The sequence below is a fragment of the Cryptomeria japonica genome, chromosome 1 (assembly GCF_030272615.1).
Source record: "Cryptomeria japonica chromosome 1, Sugi_1.0, whole genome shotgun sequence".
Classification (NCBI taxonomy): domain Eukaryota; kingdom Viridiplantae; phylum Streptophyta; class Pinopsida; order Cupressales; family Cupressaceae; genus Cryptomeria; species Cryptomeria japonica.
In genome coordinates, this window is record NC_081405.1 from 208623297 (window position 1) to 208641288 (window position 17992).

At 34.7% G+C, this 17992-nt stretch overlaps 3 protein-coding genes across 3 annotated transcripts; 1 reads left to right on the plus strand and 2 right to left on the minus strand.

Annotated features, from left to right (window-relative positions):
- Positions 1-1412: 1412 nt before the first annotated feature.
- LOC131044421 (disease resistance protein RPV1-like) lies at positions 1413-4523 on the minus strand. Its single transcript, XM_057977740.2, has 4 exons — positions 3792-4523; positions 2680-3635; positions 2267-2542; positions 1413-2172 (listed from the first exon to the last, which is right to left on the minus strand). The coding sequence occupies exons 2-4, from the start codon at positions 2827-2829 to the stop codon at positions 1483-1485; spliced, it is 1116 nt and encodes a 371-aa protein (XP_057833723.2). The 5' UTR covers positions 2830-3635; positions 3792-4523; the 3' UTR covers positions 1413-1482.
- LOC131857098 (probable 2' cyclic ADP-D-ribose synthase BdTIR) lies at positions 3183-4327 on the minus strand. The gene is made up of 3 exons (XM_059209179.1): positions 3792-4327; positions 3488-3635; positions 3183-3338 (listed from the first exon to the last, which is right to left on the minus strand). Exons 1-3 carry the CDS (start codon positions 4325-4327, stop codon positions 3183-3185), a joined length of 840 nt encoding a protein of 279 aa, XP_059065162.1.
- Positions 4524-12498: 7975 nt separating the features above from the next.
- LOC131044424 (disease resistance protein Roq1) lies at positions 12499-15667 on the plus strand. Its single transcript, XM_057977746.2, has 4 exons — positions 12499-13047; positions 13196-14318; positions 14458-14733; positions 14830-15667. The coding sequence occupies exons 1-4, from the start codon at positions 12512-12514 to the stop codon at positions 15529-15531; spliced, it is 2637 nt and encodes an 878-aa protein (XP_057833729.2). The 5' UTR covers positions 12499-12511; the 3' UTR covers positions 15532-15667.
- The last annotated feature ends 2325 nt before the right edge of the window (positions 15668-17992 follow it).

A 17992-nucleotide genomic window follows, 5' to 3' on the forward strand; every position in this document is an offset into this window, starting at 1 on the left:
TTTAAAAGTAAAAAAAACATATCAATCCTTGAAAAAAAAAGATATAAAATAATAGACTCAAACTTCATCAAATTTTACACATTTCATCAGTTTACATCATCTTCAAATTCAAAATACAAATGCCACTTTTATGGCATCGAAATTGAATAGTTATTATTGTGTTAACCTTTTCCTTTATAAAAGTGTGACACAAGTTTGTACTTTTACCCCTATGGACAATATTAGTCCATTCATTCTCGCCATTGAAGCTCCTCCATAGTTTTTTAGCCAAAAGCACCATATTAAATTCATTAATATCCTGGATGGCCAATCCTCCTAAGTTTCTAGGAAGACACACTTGGTCCTAGGCAACCAGATGCATCTTGCTTTTGGAGTTTGAACTAGTCCACAAAAAAAAAATCTAAATCTACTCCATTTTAACCAAATATTTCTTGGGTACATTGAACAAACTCATACCATACACAAATAAATCCTGCAATGAATCTTTAATCATTAATAATTTACTTGCTTGGCTAAATAAAGCCCCTTTCCATCCATCAAGTTTCAACTGAAATCTTTTAATGATATTCTACCAAAAGGAATCTAGGACCATATTCAAACAAAGAGGAAGCCCCGGGTAGGTGGAGGGGAGCTCCGCAATCCAACAATCAAAGATTGCCACAATTCTATTTTGCCTTCTGACTAGGGTGTTCAAGAAAAATAATGAGCTCTTAGGTAAGCTAATCTTTTGAAAATACCTTTAAGAGTCTTAGCCTTCCAGATAAAGCCTTCCCCCATAAAGATGGTATCATCAACAAATTGCTAATGAGAACAAACATAACTATATAAAATACAAACTTTATAAATATCTATATGATCATAATAATTAATCTTGAATAATCATCCTATATAATTTATTTATTACTCTATATTATTTAATCTTCAATTATATGATTTAAATACAAAACATTTTCTATGTTCTACCATTTTCAAATAGAAGCAAAGGAAAACAAGATGTCTTGTTGGGGCTGATGCACTTTGAAGAGGCCTTTGTATTGAACACCCACCTATATCAAATTACTGTGCTTTCTTTACGAGCCAATGGACTTGGTATATATTCTTTCTAACATAGCTTGCTTTTCTACATATTTATGCAAGTCTTCAAATAAACTACAATAACCTGCTTCTCTTTCTATCTATGATATTATTATTTGTGGTTGATGCAGATTGAAGATCAAGCTTGAAATTAGAGAGTTGACCTTCACTGTCATAAAGCAAATGCCAACTCCTTCACTCAAATAAATATTTAGAAGAAAATCAAGTAGGCCAAGTCTTGGTAGACCAACACTGATAAAATCATTAATACATATTTCTCATTGATAGACAAACACTTATCGCTTGACCTCATACATAAGTGTGCAAAAGACATAGTATAATCTACAACACTTTATCTTATTAATGCTGCTCCGGTTACAACTATAAGAAGCTTGAAATTCTAGACATTCAAGATGATAGCATGCTGAGTATCTTTGATAGCTTTGAACAGTAGGTCCTGTATTTCTTGACTTTTCCATTTGAAAGATGGAGATAGTCTATTCCTTTCAAGTCTTTATTTGCATTAAAGGATATTAAACAGTCAACTTCAATGGAGTTCAAATAACTCACAAGTTGTCTTGGTAACTTTTGAAGCCGTGGACAATTACTGATGATCAATTGTGTATGCTTTCTTTGGTCCAATTTCCCTGATACACTTTTCAATCTTCTACAATTTTTGAACTTCAGACGATTCAATGGTTTTACCAGCCACAAATGCACTTTACTTAAATTTTTCAGGGAATCAAGGACAATACATTTAAGTCTGGGCCAATAGTCTAAGACCTCGGATGACAAATCTACATCATGAATGGCAACTCTTTTAAGCTTATTGCATATACCTGTCTTATACTCACTCTCTGCATATCCACTACTGCTCAGAGTCAGATCCCCATTTAATTCGCAATTTACTAAAACCAAGCTTTTAAGATTACCCAGTTTTCCAAGGGTTTCTGATAAGGACTTCCCATCAACGACGGGCATATTAGTGAAGCTTCCTTGTAGGACTAATTTTTCCAAATTATGCAGCTTTCTTAGTTCATTTGGAAACTCTGCAGATGAGGTTCGATAAAGCAGCAACTCTTTCAACTGGAAAGGGACCTGAAATTTATACAATGGTGCGAATTGTTAACAAAATGACCAATCTGGAATGCATTAACATAAACTTAATTTTCGATGAAGAAAAAATATATACCTGGTCATCTTTCTGCCACAATCTCTGAAGATGTCCTCCGATGATTCTTAAACACTGCAAGTTTTCCAGAGGAATCCATGAAGGGATGCTTGTCCATTCAAGTCCATTCACTTGAAGCTCAATCCATAGCAAATCAGTTAACGCAAGATCACGATCATCTGAGTTTCCCAAGATATATGTGATTTGGCATTTCATGGACAAATCAAAATTTGAATTGAAACACCTAATTTTTTTGTCTTTGGTTTCGGCGAGGATATTTTTTAATCCCTTCTTTTCCTGCATTTAAAGATCCAGGTCAAAATGGTGCTGAAGATTCAAATTCTTCTAAAAGTTAGATCAAGCTAAGGAAAAAAAATGTTTCAGTGGTTTTCATAGTTTCCAATTGTAGAAGATGAAGAGAGAAAGAAAGCAACCATAAATTTAAGGTCTCGAGGACGCCAGAGTCGAAGGGGAGAAGTTTCTCTTGCCATTTCTCTGCCTAGATCTCGAAGAAGATCATGCATTTGAAAAACAGAGGGGCCATCATACTGAAATTCACACATACCGTTCCCAATACCCACCATGGGTCTAGCCTGCCCAAACTAATGCCAAGCTTCGTTTTTATTTCCAGATTCAGAGTACTCTTAAATTTTTGCAACTCTGACCGCCAAATATTCACATCAGCGATGCCTAAAAGAGTCGCAGCGGACACTTGTATAGCCAGAGGTAAACCTCCACAGAATTGTACGAAGCTATCAACTAACTTCTCATATCCAGTGGGCGCTTTTGCCAGCCCTAATGCATGCCTACAGAAGAGCTCTTTTGCATGACCTCTTTTCATTTCTTTCAATATATAATGACGGGTAATTCCGGCTCTTGTTAGCACACTCTCATCACGAGTTGTGACAATGACCAGACTACCAGAATTGAGTGCATCTCATAACAAGAGAGCATCTAGCTGCTGGTGGTCATCAACATCATCCAAAACAATAAGGAATCGATTGCTAGATCTCCGCATTCGCTGCTTCAGAAAGGATTTCCCTTCACTTTTACTCATAAATTTCCGCTCTTCGAGGAAGAGGTCTCTGAGGAGCTGACTTTGCAAACAAGTTAATTCATCTCTAGCAGATGCTTCTCTCACATCAAAAAAAAACTTGATCCATGGTAACTCCACCTTTTGCGGTTAAACAATTCTTTGGCTAGGGTTGTTTTTCCAGAACCCCCCATCGCAAAGATCCCAACAAGATTCCCTTTCCTTGCAGTCTGCCTTTCAAAATCCTCCACCAGATCATCAAGTCCTACCGGATATTTTGCAACTTCCATACATCTTGTGTTTTCAACCTCTTGCTTCACAGCCAAGGCAATCTTTCTACACAGGGTCTTGACATTACTGACAATTTAAAGGGAAACGAGAAATCGATCACAAACGTGTACAAATAAATATGGAGATGATAAAAATAAATGAAAAACTGAATCACAATGGATTGAAAATAAACAACGCAAACAGAAAGGGAATAACTCAGTGGCAAAAATAGGCTTAGCTTACCCATTAGACGTGCTGAAAATGTAGCCGCATAAGAATGACGAAGATTTGAGGGCTTCTTTCCACTGTTGAAGCCTCTCATTGCTGAACCTCCCCTTTTCTTCATGCTCACCCAATGCACGCCCATAAACTCCCTTGTGAGGGTAGCGAAGGTCAGAAGGCTTTACATCACAAAATACAGGAATAAACCGAGCCTTAGTTTTCAACATGAGAAGCAGCTCATCCAGACACCACGGGGACTCTGTATATCGTGGTGAGAAGATGGAGATTTGAACTGTGGAAGTGTTTACGGCATTTTGTATGGTAGAGGGAATTGGATCTCCCAATTGCAACTCTGGCTGATCAAGAAATGGCCGATATCCCATAACCTGCACACAATTGTAAATTTCTGAAGCACCAGACTCTTTGATGTCAGGACCCCGGTGGTTAATGAATGCATCATATCCTTTTGTACATACAACACTGAACCCTTCCCTTTGAAATTCACTGAAAGGGTCAGATTCCATACTTTGTTGATGAGATAATGAGGAAGACGCCATGAGGATGGAGAGTGTAACTCAGAGTGGGCTGGGCAGAAACTTAATTACACTTTCCCTGTCAACAAGGAAGTAAAATCCTATGAGCTCCCAACGCCAGACCAGGGTTTGGGGAGTATATATAATGTAAATTATATGTTGGTGGAGAGGTTACTAATCTATCTCTACAAAGGATGTTTAAAGATAGCCATTAAACTTATGTAGCTGTTTTCCCATTTCATTCACATCATTTCATTTACATCTTTATCGCAAGTCCTCAATGGTAGTGTCATCCATACACCTCTTGCATTCATTCTTTATTGAGTGTTTCTTTTTCCTTTAACTTGTAAGTGATTTTACATTCACACATTTATTTTACTTTGATTCAATACAAATTTAGATTTTTTATTCATACTTACAAAGACCTCACAGAAAGGTAGGCCTATGTCTTGGCATCCAAACTAAACTAAACTATTCTGATCTTTAATCATTCTTTACTTAATGACTATCCTTTTCTCATCTCGTACACTTTTAATAAGTTATCTTGCTTCCAGTTAGGTAACGAGGAACCTTTCATTCTTGCTTGTCAGTTGGCTTTTAAAGTGGGCATTGGACTGTACAACTAAAGCTTACTGGCAAACTCACTTTTCTCTGTCTGCAGGATATGCAGACTGATGGAAATGGAGTTTTTAACAGAAACCACTTGCTTAGATAGAAATCATTATTGATTGCAATACTTCTACACCTACTTTTATATGACCATCTCTGCTCTTATGTAAACGAAGAAGAGTGAAGGCAACACAATTAGTGTTTCAGGGAAACGCGTTTTCCCCCTCCAGACCCAAGTCCCCGTCTCTGAAACCCGTTCTCGAAACTGTTTCCCTTTGTTCCTCCGTCTCCTAAGCCCGTCCCCGCGTCCCCGGTCTCCCCCGTCTCCCCGTCCCCAACAGCAGTGGAACACTGCAATTTATAAAATATTTTTTTATATTTTTTTTATGATAAAAATTATCTGGTTTATACAGAATAAAATATTTTTTTAAATGATAACTGTGAGATATTTTATAGTAGGGAATAAATAATTTTGATTTTTATGTTTAAAATAATTTGGCAATATAGAATGAAGACAATAATATTAAAGAGTTTTTTTTCAATTAAAATAATCTGACCTACATAAAGTAAAAGTAATAGAATATTTGAAATGATATGTGACATACATATAAGAGAGCAAAATACAAAATTATTATTTTCATGATTAAAATAATCTGACCTACACATGATTAAAGAATTGGTCCAAGGTTTTTATTTTTATAATTAAAAATATCTAATTTAATGGAATTAAACAATCCAATTAAAGAATTTTTATCGTTATGGTTTAAATAATTTGACCTACAAAATATATTCAACAAAATTTAAAAAAATATTTTTCTTCCAAAATGATATTGCAAGTAGTAAAATAAGGTACAATTGTTAATTTTAAACAAGCAAATAAAACATATTAATTAAAAAAAAAAAAAAGAAAAGAAAAATTAAGACAAACACATATAACACAACAAAATTATGTGGTCCACCATTAAAGGCCCTACAATGTACATCCACTGGAAACTAGGGAAAATCTTGTATTAATTGATATTTGATACATGGCCTGCACTCATTTATTTATACAAAGATACAACTATCAAATGAAGAGACAAGAGAAGACGAAAGGTCAGGGATATAGCCATGAATAGTGACATCCCCTACATTTATGCTTTTTAAAGTCACATTGCAACCAAGCCTTAAGAATATTTTAACTTTTTCAAAGACTATTCAAAGACACTTTAGATAAGCCTTCTCTATCCCAAACTGAAGTAAAAAAATTGCTACAATCTAACTATCTCTTTTGCAATGTTCTAATACCTCATTAGTTGAACATCAAACACTTTTGTTATCCATTCTTCCCTCACCATAGACTAGAGACTATAACTATCTTGGGAGATTGATGCCTTTGTCATTGAGAGATGATTGGTTTGGAGCCTTCTTACTTAGCACACCAAAAACATCAACATCAGATTCCTCAATCATTTCTTAGTATAAATCATTGCCTTCTCGACTACATTCTCCAATATTTTCTGGGGGAGGGCGCTTAGCCACATCTTTGTCCAATCCACATCTTCTTCCATGTTGTTTAGCTTCCTCTCCGCACTGCCTGTATTTATTTCCTGACCAATTAGAGTGACCAATTCACTGCATTGTTTTGGTTATTTTGCAATTATTCAACTATGGAGACACGTTACGCAAGCATCCTTTGGAAGTGTTTTTGGTCTTAAAAATAGTGAAATCCTGGAGCACAAACGCGAGTGGATGAATCTCCATCTAGTTTGCAAATTCCATTCAGACCAGACTCTTTGAAATTTTCACAAAGATTCTGCACATCAGTCCCAATTCTCATAGATGCCTTGCTTTCCATATTGGAAGAACGAAGAGCAAGGAACAAAAATCCATTATCTAGCTCCCAAACATCACCTTCTTCCATCTTTGCTCCTTGGCTCTAACCATGACTATTGAGAGGAACAAATTTCTGAGTTTTCTCAAGGATGGCCATGTGACAAAGTTTATCTACAAGCTGAAGAACAACTATGAGTGGAGACGTATTACAAGAGACCATAACTCTTTTCTCAAAGCTCTTGAGACTCTTAATGAAGAAATCCGGAGAGCCAAGGATCCCTCGGTTAAGAACAATATGGATGGAAGGCCCCATGGGCTGGACGGCGTGGATGGAACTCTGTCATGGTCACCTCCATGATTGACTTCATATTTTTTTGCCTTTTTTTGTTAGTCAATTTGGTCATTTGGACAATATCTATATGTATAGTTTGTATTTTTTGGTGTAAGAAGAACTAATAGCATCTCATCTTAGGTCTGGACATGAGTATATAGGTACTGGTTGTTGACCTAGAACCATAGCCTCAATGGACTGTTGAAGATGTATTATCTGTTTACTCTCTATAATTAATATAAAAAAAATACGTGTAAGCCAAATTTATTTTAATCATAAAAAAAAATTATATATTTTGCTTTCTTCTATATGGATGACAAATCATTTTAAATATTTTATTACTTTTACTTTATGTGGATCAGATTATTTAGATTATTTTAATCATAAAGATAAAGATTCTTTCATTCTATGGTCTTCATTTTGTATTTTCAAATCATCTTAATCATAAAAATCAATATTATTTATTTAATTATTTTTATAATGTACATAAAATAGGCTACGCTAATCATAAAAATTAAAAAAAAAAAATTGTAACTTTTATTCTAAAAAAATAAAAAAAAATTCTATTACATTTATTTTTAAAAAACCCATATCATTTTCATAATAAAAATCTAAGTATTATTTTCACAAATCAATTGCTTACAATACAAGCATAAATTGTGTGTTGTCTTCACTCTTCTTTTTAATATAAAAGAAGAGATGCTAATATAAAAATCTGTGTAAAATTCAATAATGATTTATGTCTAACCAAATTATATCTCTTTAAAAATTACATTTCCATCATACTGCAACACAAAGAAAAGTGAGTTGTTCAATAAGCTTTAGTTGTACACTCCAAAGCCAACTAACAACTAAGAATAAAGGAAGTAAGATAAGAAAAGGATGGTCTTTTAAGTAAAGAATGAATAACAACTGTTGGTCTTCCACCACAAATCAACCTGAGCAATAGACACCTAGGTACTACGATTCCTTTTCTGCCTCACCATGAAGTGGCAAGACCCTTGAAGTAGTGATAGTCAGCACATTGTGAATCCCCTTTTGTAGCTCCCTGCAACTCCATTCAACATAGCAGTAGAGGCATCACCCCATAGCATTTCTATTCAGTCTCTCAAAAATTAATTATTATTATATAATATTTTATACTATTAATAAATTTTAATTTTTTTCATGTATTTAAGTGTCACAAATTTGTCAAATTAAGTATTTCTAGTTTTTATTGATGAACAGTTTTGCATCCATATGTGAATATGTCCACATCAAATTAAATGCTTCTAGTTTATATTGATGGATGTTTTTGCATCCACGTGTGAATATAATGCACCTTCAGCATAATAAATAATTACATATTAATTATGATGGATATTAAAACTAGCAATTGCACCTTGGTGTGCAATGGGTATGGCAAAGAGGTGTGGAAGGTCAATTAAGGAAAATTTGAGGTTTTTTTTTGCATAAATTTGTGTAGTATATGATATCAATTGGTAGGCCATTTGGAAAATGATAATGTTTATTGAATAAAGGTTTCAATGGAGAAGTGATAGCTTCAAATCCGCTTTGTGTCCACATATAAGGATCTAATCATAACTAAAACAAAACCTTTGAAGTAGGAAGATAACCAAGTTTCATTACCAATAGGCTCATGTTAAGTTTGCAATAGGGTAAGAGGGGGAGAGAGAGAGAGAGAGAGAGAGAGAGAGAGAGAGAGAGAGAGAGAGAGAGAGAGAGAGAGAGAGAGAGAGAGAGAGAGAGAGAGAGAGAGAGAGAGAGAGAGAGAGAGAGAGAGAGAGAGAGAGAGAGAGAGAGATGGAAATATGGATAGATAGAGGGGGGAAGAGAAAGAGAGAGGGGGGTAAAGAGATTAAAATAGAAAAGAATCTATAAAGATAGAGATGAGATATATATGGAGAAAGAGGAGAGGAAGATAAAGGAAAGAAGAAACATATGGAGAGAAAAAAAGAAAGAGGAGGGAGGATTACATAGATGTGGAAGAGAAAAATAAATATAAAGAGACAGAGGGAGAGATAAAAAGATAAGGATAAAGATAGGAAGTGATATATAGAGAGAATGAGAGATATAGTGGTAGAACGAGATAAATAGATAACTAGATAAAGATAGAGGGATAGGTAAAAAATGAAATATCGAGAGAGAAATAATGAAGAAAAGAGATGAATATAGAGTTATAAAAAGAGGGAGAGGAAGAGAGAGTGGGAGAGAGATGGATGGATAGAGCTAGATATCTCTAGAGATAGAGGAGGAGAGAGGAAGATAGAGTGAGAGAATAAGAGGGAAAAAATAGATAGAGAGACAGAGATACGTAGAGGGAGGGATAAAGATAATAGAGGGATATAGAGGAAGAGATAGAGAGAAAGAGATAGAAAGGTCTATTGAAGAAGAAGGAGAGATAGAGAGGTAGAGTGATAGAGAGATAGATATAAAAGGAGATATAGAGAGAGGGGGAGAGGGAGACAGAGATAAAGAGATAGACATATAGATATAACTAGAGATGGAGAGAGTGTGAGAGAAATAGGGGAGATAGAAGAAGAGTTAAATATATATTAGAAGAGAAAGATAGAGATAGAGATATACGAGAAGATAAAGGGAGAGATAGAGGTACCAATAACAAGATAGATAGGGTGATAGAGAGGGAATGAGGGAGGAAGAGTTGGGAGAAATAGAGAGAGTTCAATGTATAGAGAGGGAGAGAGATATATATAAATAGAGATTAATATAGAGACATAGAGAGGGATAGGGAAAGAGATAGAGATATAGGGAGATGGATAGAATGATAAGTGGATAGAGGTATATAAAGATATGGATAGAAAGAGATAGAGAGAGGAAAGCGATAAATTATAGAGAGAGAAAGAGCGATTGATATAGATAAAGGGAAATATACATAGACAAATAGGGAAAGGGAGAGAGATAGAGAGATATGTATAGAAGAGATATGGAGAGATATAAGAAATGGAGAGGAGATATTGTAATAGATAAATCTTTAGAGAGGGAGAAATAAAGAGATGGAGATAGAGATAGAGAAAGATAAATGTATAGGAAGCGATATAGAGAGAGAGAAAGTAGGAGAGATGATGATAAAGAAGTGTATAAGAGAGATACAAAGAGATAGAGATAGAGGTATAGATAGGGAGGGATAAATAGGGAGTGTATCTATGGAGTGAGAGACATATAGAGATAGAGAGGGAGAAAAAAGGAATGTGTGTGTGAGTGAGAGAGATACATAGATAGATGTATAAAAATAGATAGAGGGGGATAAATAGAGGCTTTAAAGAAGTAAAGAATATAAAAAGAGAAAGTGATAGGAGAGAGGGATAGAAAGAGGGAGAGATAGAGTTAGATACAATGGGAAGGATATATGAGGAAGAGAGGAGATATAAGGAGAGAGAAGAAAATATAGATAGGGGAGAGATATAGAGATGGAGATAATAATCAAATGACATGCTACCCTAAGCATAACTCCCCAAGGACACATGATATCCTTAAATTGTTGGCATGAAATGAGTAATCAAAAGTTAGTTTCTCTCTCTTGCTCTCTCACTCTAAACTTTTATTTTAGGTTTTAAGTGGAACTTTATTTTATTGTATAATTAAACATAAAAACTTATATATAATTATTCTATAATAAAATAGAATTTAATATGACAAAAAAATATAAATTAAATTGATTCTAATATCTTTTAGTTGTTATTTTTAACTTCATAAGAAAAATAAATAATTAAAATAATTTTAATGGAGCTTAATCCTCAAGAGAAGGGGAATATGACTAGAATTAATTAAAAGAAATATAGAATTTCCTAATAAAAGAATATAACATTAAAATATATTCCTATCAAAAAGAAGATAGTAATCTAAAACTATATTTTAGTTTACATGTTTTTGTTTATTATATTTTATTTTTTAAAGTAGATTTAAATCTAAAACTATTTCAATTATTTAACTTTATTTTGTGAAATTAAAAATTTATTCGGATTTCTTTAATTTATATTATTTTTTCTAGTAAAATTTTAATTATTAATGAAATAATTATGTTTAATTTTTTTATCTTAATAATTATAATTTTTAAAATATAATCATTATTAAAATTAAATCATAATTATTATTAAAACTATACTAAAACCAAGGCAAGTACTAGCCACTATGTGGCACTTGTTATTTTTAATTATGTGTAAGCCAGATTTATTTTAATCATAAAAAAAAAATTCTATATTTTGCTTTCTTCTATATGAATGATAGATCTTTTTAAATATTTTATTACTTTTACTTTATGTAGATCAGATTATTTAGATTATTTTATTACTTTTGCTTTATGTAGATCAGATTATTTAGATTATTTTATTGCTTTTACTTTATGTAGATCAGATTATTTTAATCATAAAGATGAAGATTCTTTCATTCTATAGTTTTCATTTTATACTGTCGAATCACTTTAATCATAAAAATCAATATTATTTATTTGATTGTTTTTATAGCATATAAAATAGATTACTCTAATTATAAAAACTATAAAAATATTCTGTAACTTTTATTTTGTGTTCATGATATCATTTTAATCACAAAAATAAAAAAAATATTATATTACATTTATTCTACAAAAACCAGATCATTTTAATGATAAAAATCTAAATATAATTATTTTCACTATTGCATACAATATAAGCATAAATTGTGTGTGACCTTCAGCTTCTTTTTTATATCAAAACAAAAATGCTAATATAAAAAAATATGTAAAACAGAGATGCTAATATAAAAAATTATGTAAAATTCAATAATGATTTCTGTCTAACCAGATTATATCTTTTTTAAAATTACATTTACATGAGACTGCAACACAAAGAAAAGCGAGTTGTTCGAGTTGTTCAATAAGCTGCTTTAGTTGTACGCTCCAAAGCCAGCTAACAAGTAAGAATAAAGGAACCAAGATAAGAAAAGGATGGTCTTAAAATGATTAAGAACAAAACATTTCACAGTTATGTAATATAAGAGAACAGTAATGAATGTTAATGCCAACAAACACCTATATGTGAGGTCATTATAAAAAAAAATTAAATTTCGTATTGAATCTTAAGAGTTAAGACAACATAAAAGTAAATCCAGTAAGATAGAAAGTGAAGCGCATTGTTTGTCCAAAGGGAAAGCCACCCCTCATGTGCTCCACCATAAAGAGCATCTTCCTTCTTTACTTTGATCAAAATCAAACTGCAGGTGGGACTTATAGTAAAGATGTAAATATATGCATCAAATGACATGAATTAATTAATAATAACAACAATACAATATAAATAAATAAATTATGATATTATAAAAAGCTTTAAATAGATAATTTGTAAAGATAACCAACATCTTGACATTCAATATACTCTCCTCAGTTCTGACCCTGCTGTGCCGTTGAAAACTGGTAGATTTTCAGCGAAAGCGTGACTAAGTTTCTGTCTAGTCCAATTATGATGGCGTCTTCCTCGTTATCTCACCAACAAAGTGTGGAATCTGAGCCTTTCAGTGAATTTGAAGGGGAGGGATTCGCTGTATGTAGAAAAGGATATGATGCATTCATCAACCATAGGGGCCCTGACGTCAAACAATCTGTGGCTTCAGAAATTTACAGTTTTTTGCAGCGTATGGGATATCGAGCATTTCTTGATGAGCCCGAGTTGAAACTGGGAGATCCCATTCCCTCTAACATACAAAATGCCATAACCACTTCCATTGTTCAACTCTGCATCTTCTCGCCAAGATACGCCGAGTCCCACTGGTGTTTAGATGAGCTGCTTCTCATGTTGAAAACCAAGGCTCGCTTTATTCCTGTATTTTGTGATGTAAGGCCTTCTGACCTTCGCCACCCTCACAAGGGAGTTTATGCACCTGCTTTCGCTGAATATGAGGAAAAGGGGAGATTCAGCAATGAGAGGCTTCAACAGTGGAAGGAAGCCCTTCACTCTTCGTCACTCTTCTGCGGCTACAATTTCAGCACCTCTAATGAGTAAGGCTAAGCCTATTTTTGCCTTTTCTGTTTCTCTTGTTTACATTCAATCCATTGTGATTTACTTTTTCATTTATTCTTTCTGATCATCTCCATATATATTTGAATAATGTTTTGATCGATTTCTCCTTTCCATTAAAATTGTTAGTAATGTCAAGACCCTGTGTAAAGACATTGCCTTGGCTGTGAAACAAGAGGTTGAAAACACAAGATGTATGGAAGTTGCAAAATATCCTGTAGGACTTGATGAACTGGTGGAGGATTTTGAAAGGCAGACTACAGAGAAAGGAAATATTGTTGGAATCTTTGCGATGGGGGGTTCTGGAAAAACAACCCTAGCCAAAGAATTGTTTAACCGCAAAAGACGGAGTTACCATGGATCAAGTTTTGTTTTTGATGTCAGAGAAGCATCTGCTAAAGATGAATTAACTTGTCTGCAAAGTCAGCTACTCAAAGACCTCTTCCTTGAAGATCACAAATTTATGAGTAAAAATGAAGGGTCATCCCATCTTAAGGGGCGAATGGGGAGATCTAGTAATCAATTCCTTATTGTTCTGGATGATGTTGATGACCGGCAGCAGCTAGATGCTCTCTTGTTCAGAGATGCACTCAATTCTGCTAGTCTGGTCATTGTCACAACTCGTGACGAGAGTGTGTTAACAAAAGCCGGAATTACTAGTCATTTTAAATTGAAAGAAATGAAGAAATGTCATGCAAAAGAGCTCTTCTGTAGGCATGCCTTAGGGCAGGCAAAACCGCCCGGTAGATATGAGAAGTTAGTTGATAGCTTTGTAGATTTCTGTGGAGGATTGCCTCTGGCCATAGAAGTATCTGCAGCCAATCTTTTTGGCACTGCTGATGTCAATACATGGCAGTCAGAATTGCAGAAATTTAAAAGTAGTCTGAATCTGGAAATAAAGGCTAAACTTGGAATAAGTTTGGGCAGGCTAGACCGAGAACAAAAACAAATTTTTATGGACATTGCATGTTTTTTCATTGGCAAACGGGTGAGCATGGGCATAAGGATATGGAAGGGATCAGGATGGAACGCAGAGCACACAATTCAGACTCTCAAAGATAAATGTCTTCTTGAAATAAGAAAGAAACCCACGTGGGTTGTTGGGAACCGTAGGTGTGAGTTTCAGTATGATGGTCCCTTTGTTTTTAAAATGCATGATCTCCTTCGAGATCTAGGCAGAGAAATGGCAAGAGAGATGGATGTGCAGACCTCTTCCCGTCGACTGTGGCGCCCTCAAGACCTTAAACTTTTGGTTGCCTTCTTTCCCCCTTCATCTTTTCCTATTCCAAATTATAAAATCTACCAAAACATTTTTTCCACAGTTAATTTGATCTTTCTTTTAAAAGAATTTCCATCATGAGAGCCATTTTGACCTGGATCTTTATATGCAGGAAGAGAAGGGATTAAAAAATATCCTCACTAAAAGCAAAGACAAGAAAATTAGGTGTTTCAATTCAGTTTTTGATTTGTCCATGAAATCCCAAATTACATATTTCTTGGGAAACTCAGATGAACGTGATCTGCCGATGACTGATTTGCTGTGGATTGAGCTTCGACTGAATGAGCATGAATGGACAAGCATCCCTTCATGGATTCCTCTTGAAAACTTGCAGTGTTTAAGAATCATCGGAGGACATCTCCAGAGATTGTGGCAGAAAGTTGGCCAGGTATATTTTTTTTCTAGACTGGTATTTCTTTTTTTCTAGACTGGTATACTGTTAACAGTTATCACCATACTATTCAACACACATTGTAAATTTCAGGGCCCTTCCCAGTTGAAAGAGCTTCTGCTATATCGAACCTCGTCCGCAGAGTTTCCATTTGAACTAAGAATGCTCAATAATTTGGAAAAAGTAGTCATACAAGGTAGCTTCACTAATATGCCCATCATCGATGGGAGATCCTTATCAGATTCGCTTGGAGAACTCGGTAATCTTAGAATATTGGTTTTAGGTAATTGCGAATTACATGCGGACCTGATTTTGAGCAATAGTGGGTATCCAGAGAGTGAGTGTACCAGTACAGCCATATGCACAAAGCTTAAAAGGGTAGGCATTCAAGATGGAAATTTGGCATCCAAGGTCTCAGTTAGTGGAGAATATTGGCCCAGCCTTAAATATCTTGTCCTTGATTCCGTGAAAAATTTAAGTGCAGTACATTTATGGCTAGCAAAACCATTGGATCGTCTAAAGTTAAAAAATTGTAAACAATTGAAAAGTGTATCAGGGGACTTGGACAAAGGAAAGCTCACACAATTGATCATAAGTAATTGCTCACGGCTTCAAGAGTTACCAACACAACTTGCGAGTGACTTGAGCTCCGTTGAAGTTGATTGTTTTATACCCTTCAATGGAAATAAAGATTTGAAAGGAATAGAATATCTCCATCTTTCAAATGGAAAAGTCAAGAAATACAAGACTTATTGTACAAAGCTATCAAAGATAATCAACATGCCATCCTCATGATGCCCACACTTTCAAGCTTATTATAGTAGTAATAGTTTTAGCATAAATAAGGAAGAGTGTTGGATAAACTGTTGTAGACTATTGAAGTCTTGTGCAGACATATCGATGAGGTTAAGTGATGTCTTCTTAATAGCAATCACCCATATCATATTTCTATGATCTATTAGTTTGGTTGGAGGTGTATATATATTTTTGTAGTGTATATATATAAAATCATGCATTTTGAACAATATCATTTTTCATTTTTATTTTGTAGAGTTTTTCTTTTATTTTATTTTTCTAAAAGAATAATTTAGATAACAATATATTAGATTTGATGAATTGTATCATTTTTTTATAATGTTAGAAGAATTGTATTTCGTATGCAAACTCTTTTCAAATATCATTAATTTATTTCTTTTCAAATATAAATTTTGTGGATGATGAGACAACTTTATTCACATTTTGTCCAAACAAAATTGTTAGTTATTATGTCACTTCTATATTAAGATTTATAAATAGATGAGTGGTGACTAATGTGCTTATTACCTTTCTATTATATTTGGTAACATGCCCTTTTTTAATTGCAAGCACAATAGAATGTTGTAATTGATATATCTCTTCAAATGTACACCTTTATTTTGACTTGACCCTCATAAGTTGCATTCATAATAGAAACATACTGTGTGGGAGAAAAAGTGACACTAAGCAAACATGCCCTAATCTCACTTTCAACCACACACTTGTGGAATACGAAAGAGCCTAGAGGTATCACACAATTGGCTACTTCTTCTTGTGGAAGAGAGAGCCACGGGCTACCTATTAGGATTTCTATTCCTTTGTTGCAATTGAAAGATGAAATGATGCAAGTTCAATCCCTAACCCCAAAGTGCAAGTATGAACTAATAACAAGATTGCAGAATTGAACTTAAAAAATGGAAAGCTGTAAACACAAGGACAAGACAAGAATGTAAATGCGTACCCGGAGTTAAAATCTGACTGAAAATGTTCTGGATGAGGGCGCGGGCGCCACTGTCCTAATTCTGCCCCTGAAACTGCTCCAAAAACTGTTGTTTTGCACTCTGAAAAAAGCTGTCAAAAATGTTGAAAATGCTGTCTGTCAGGAGGACCAGGGCGCCCAGGGCCCCTGTCCCAAGGACCAGGGTGCCCAGCGCCCCTGTCCTGGCAGGACCAGGGTGCCCCACGCCCCTATCCTGGTCTTTTGCTCTGCAATTTGGTGTGGAGTGCTATCTTGACCTACTTTTCCCGGATCTGTCACCTGCGGCGTCGTCCGAGTCCCGAAACCTGCACTTATATCTAAAAAGGGTATGGGCGGCTCTATAGGGTTTTGCCTTAGTCAAACCCCCGCTTCGGTGATTTCCACCTCCACGAATAGCCAAGTTTTATTGTAAAATGTATTGTGTGTGTAGACCTAGTGTGTGTGCAAGGTCCTTAAATGCAAGAAAGCAAACTAGAGCAACCTAGAAAGTAAACCCTAATTGCTTGTAAATGATAATGTAAATGCTCTAAATCAAGATGCAAAGTGATCTAAAGCATGAATAAAGGATATATTGAAGCTTATGCAAAGACATGAAAACAACATTAAATCATACCCAACCCTTAAGGGAGGAGTACAAGCCAATCTTCAGTCGGTAATCTCCTATTGTTCTTCAATGTCTCCCAAGCCCTAAATGAATGAAATTGATGAATGTTTGATGGATGGATGTTGAATGTTATTGAAGTCTTCAAAGATCTACTCTTTCGCTGCATAGAAGGTCCTCGAAAGCCAAAATTCCCGATCCTTTCAAATGAAGAAAGAGAGCTCTTATATATGAAACCCTAGGTCTTAATTTCAACTTTTGGCCGACCTAGAGATTGAATCTCCCGCCAATTTCTTGGGGTTAAGCTTTATTTTATGATTGGATCGCGCTCCTAAAATTTCGGGAAAAATGTCCGGGACCATGTGCACGCCGGGCGCCATGGTCCCGACAACTTTTCAGCAAATTTTCAGGGCCGTCGGATATGATGATTTTAAAGAGAATCCCAAAGTTACAGGTGATTTCAAGATGTTTTGACCCCCAAAACCAAGCCCCCAAGTTCAAAATAGGACCTAATTAGGGTTTTTGATTAAATGATGTATAGGAGGAATAAAATGAAAAGGGCACACTTTAATGAAAGGGCCCAACTTTATGGTGTGGGAGATGATAAAATAGAACCTTAGACCTAATTAATTTGATTAATTAAGTACTAAAGGGGAAATGCAATGCAAAATGCAAAATGACCAAGGCGGGTGCTAAACTAGGTGTGAAATTGTACCACCCTAGCAAGTGCATACAATTTACGACGCTACATTTAGCCCCCACTTTAGCGGTCATATGAACACTACGTGCATATGCAAGATAAAGTACAGAAAAGTAAACATTATTTGAAAAAGGATATATCCATAAGTCTGTCGAACGAAGCCCCCAGCGGTATCTGCAGT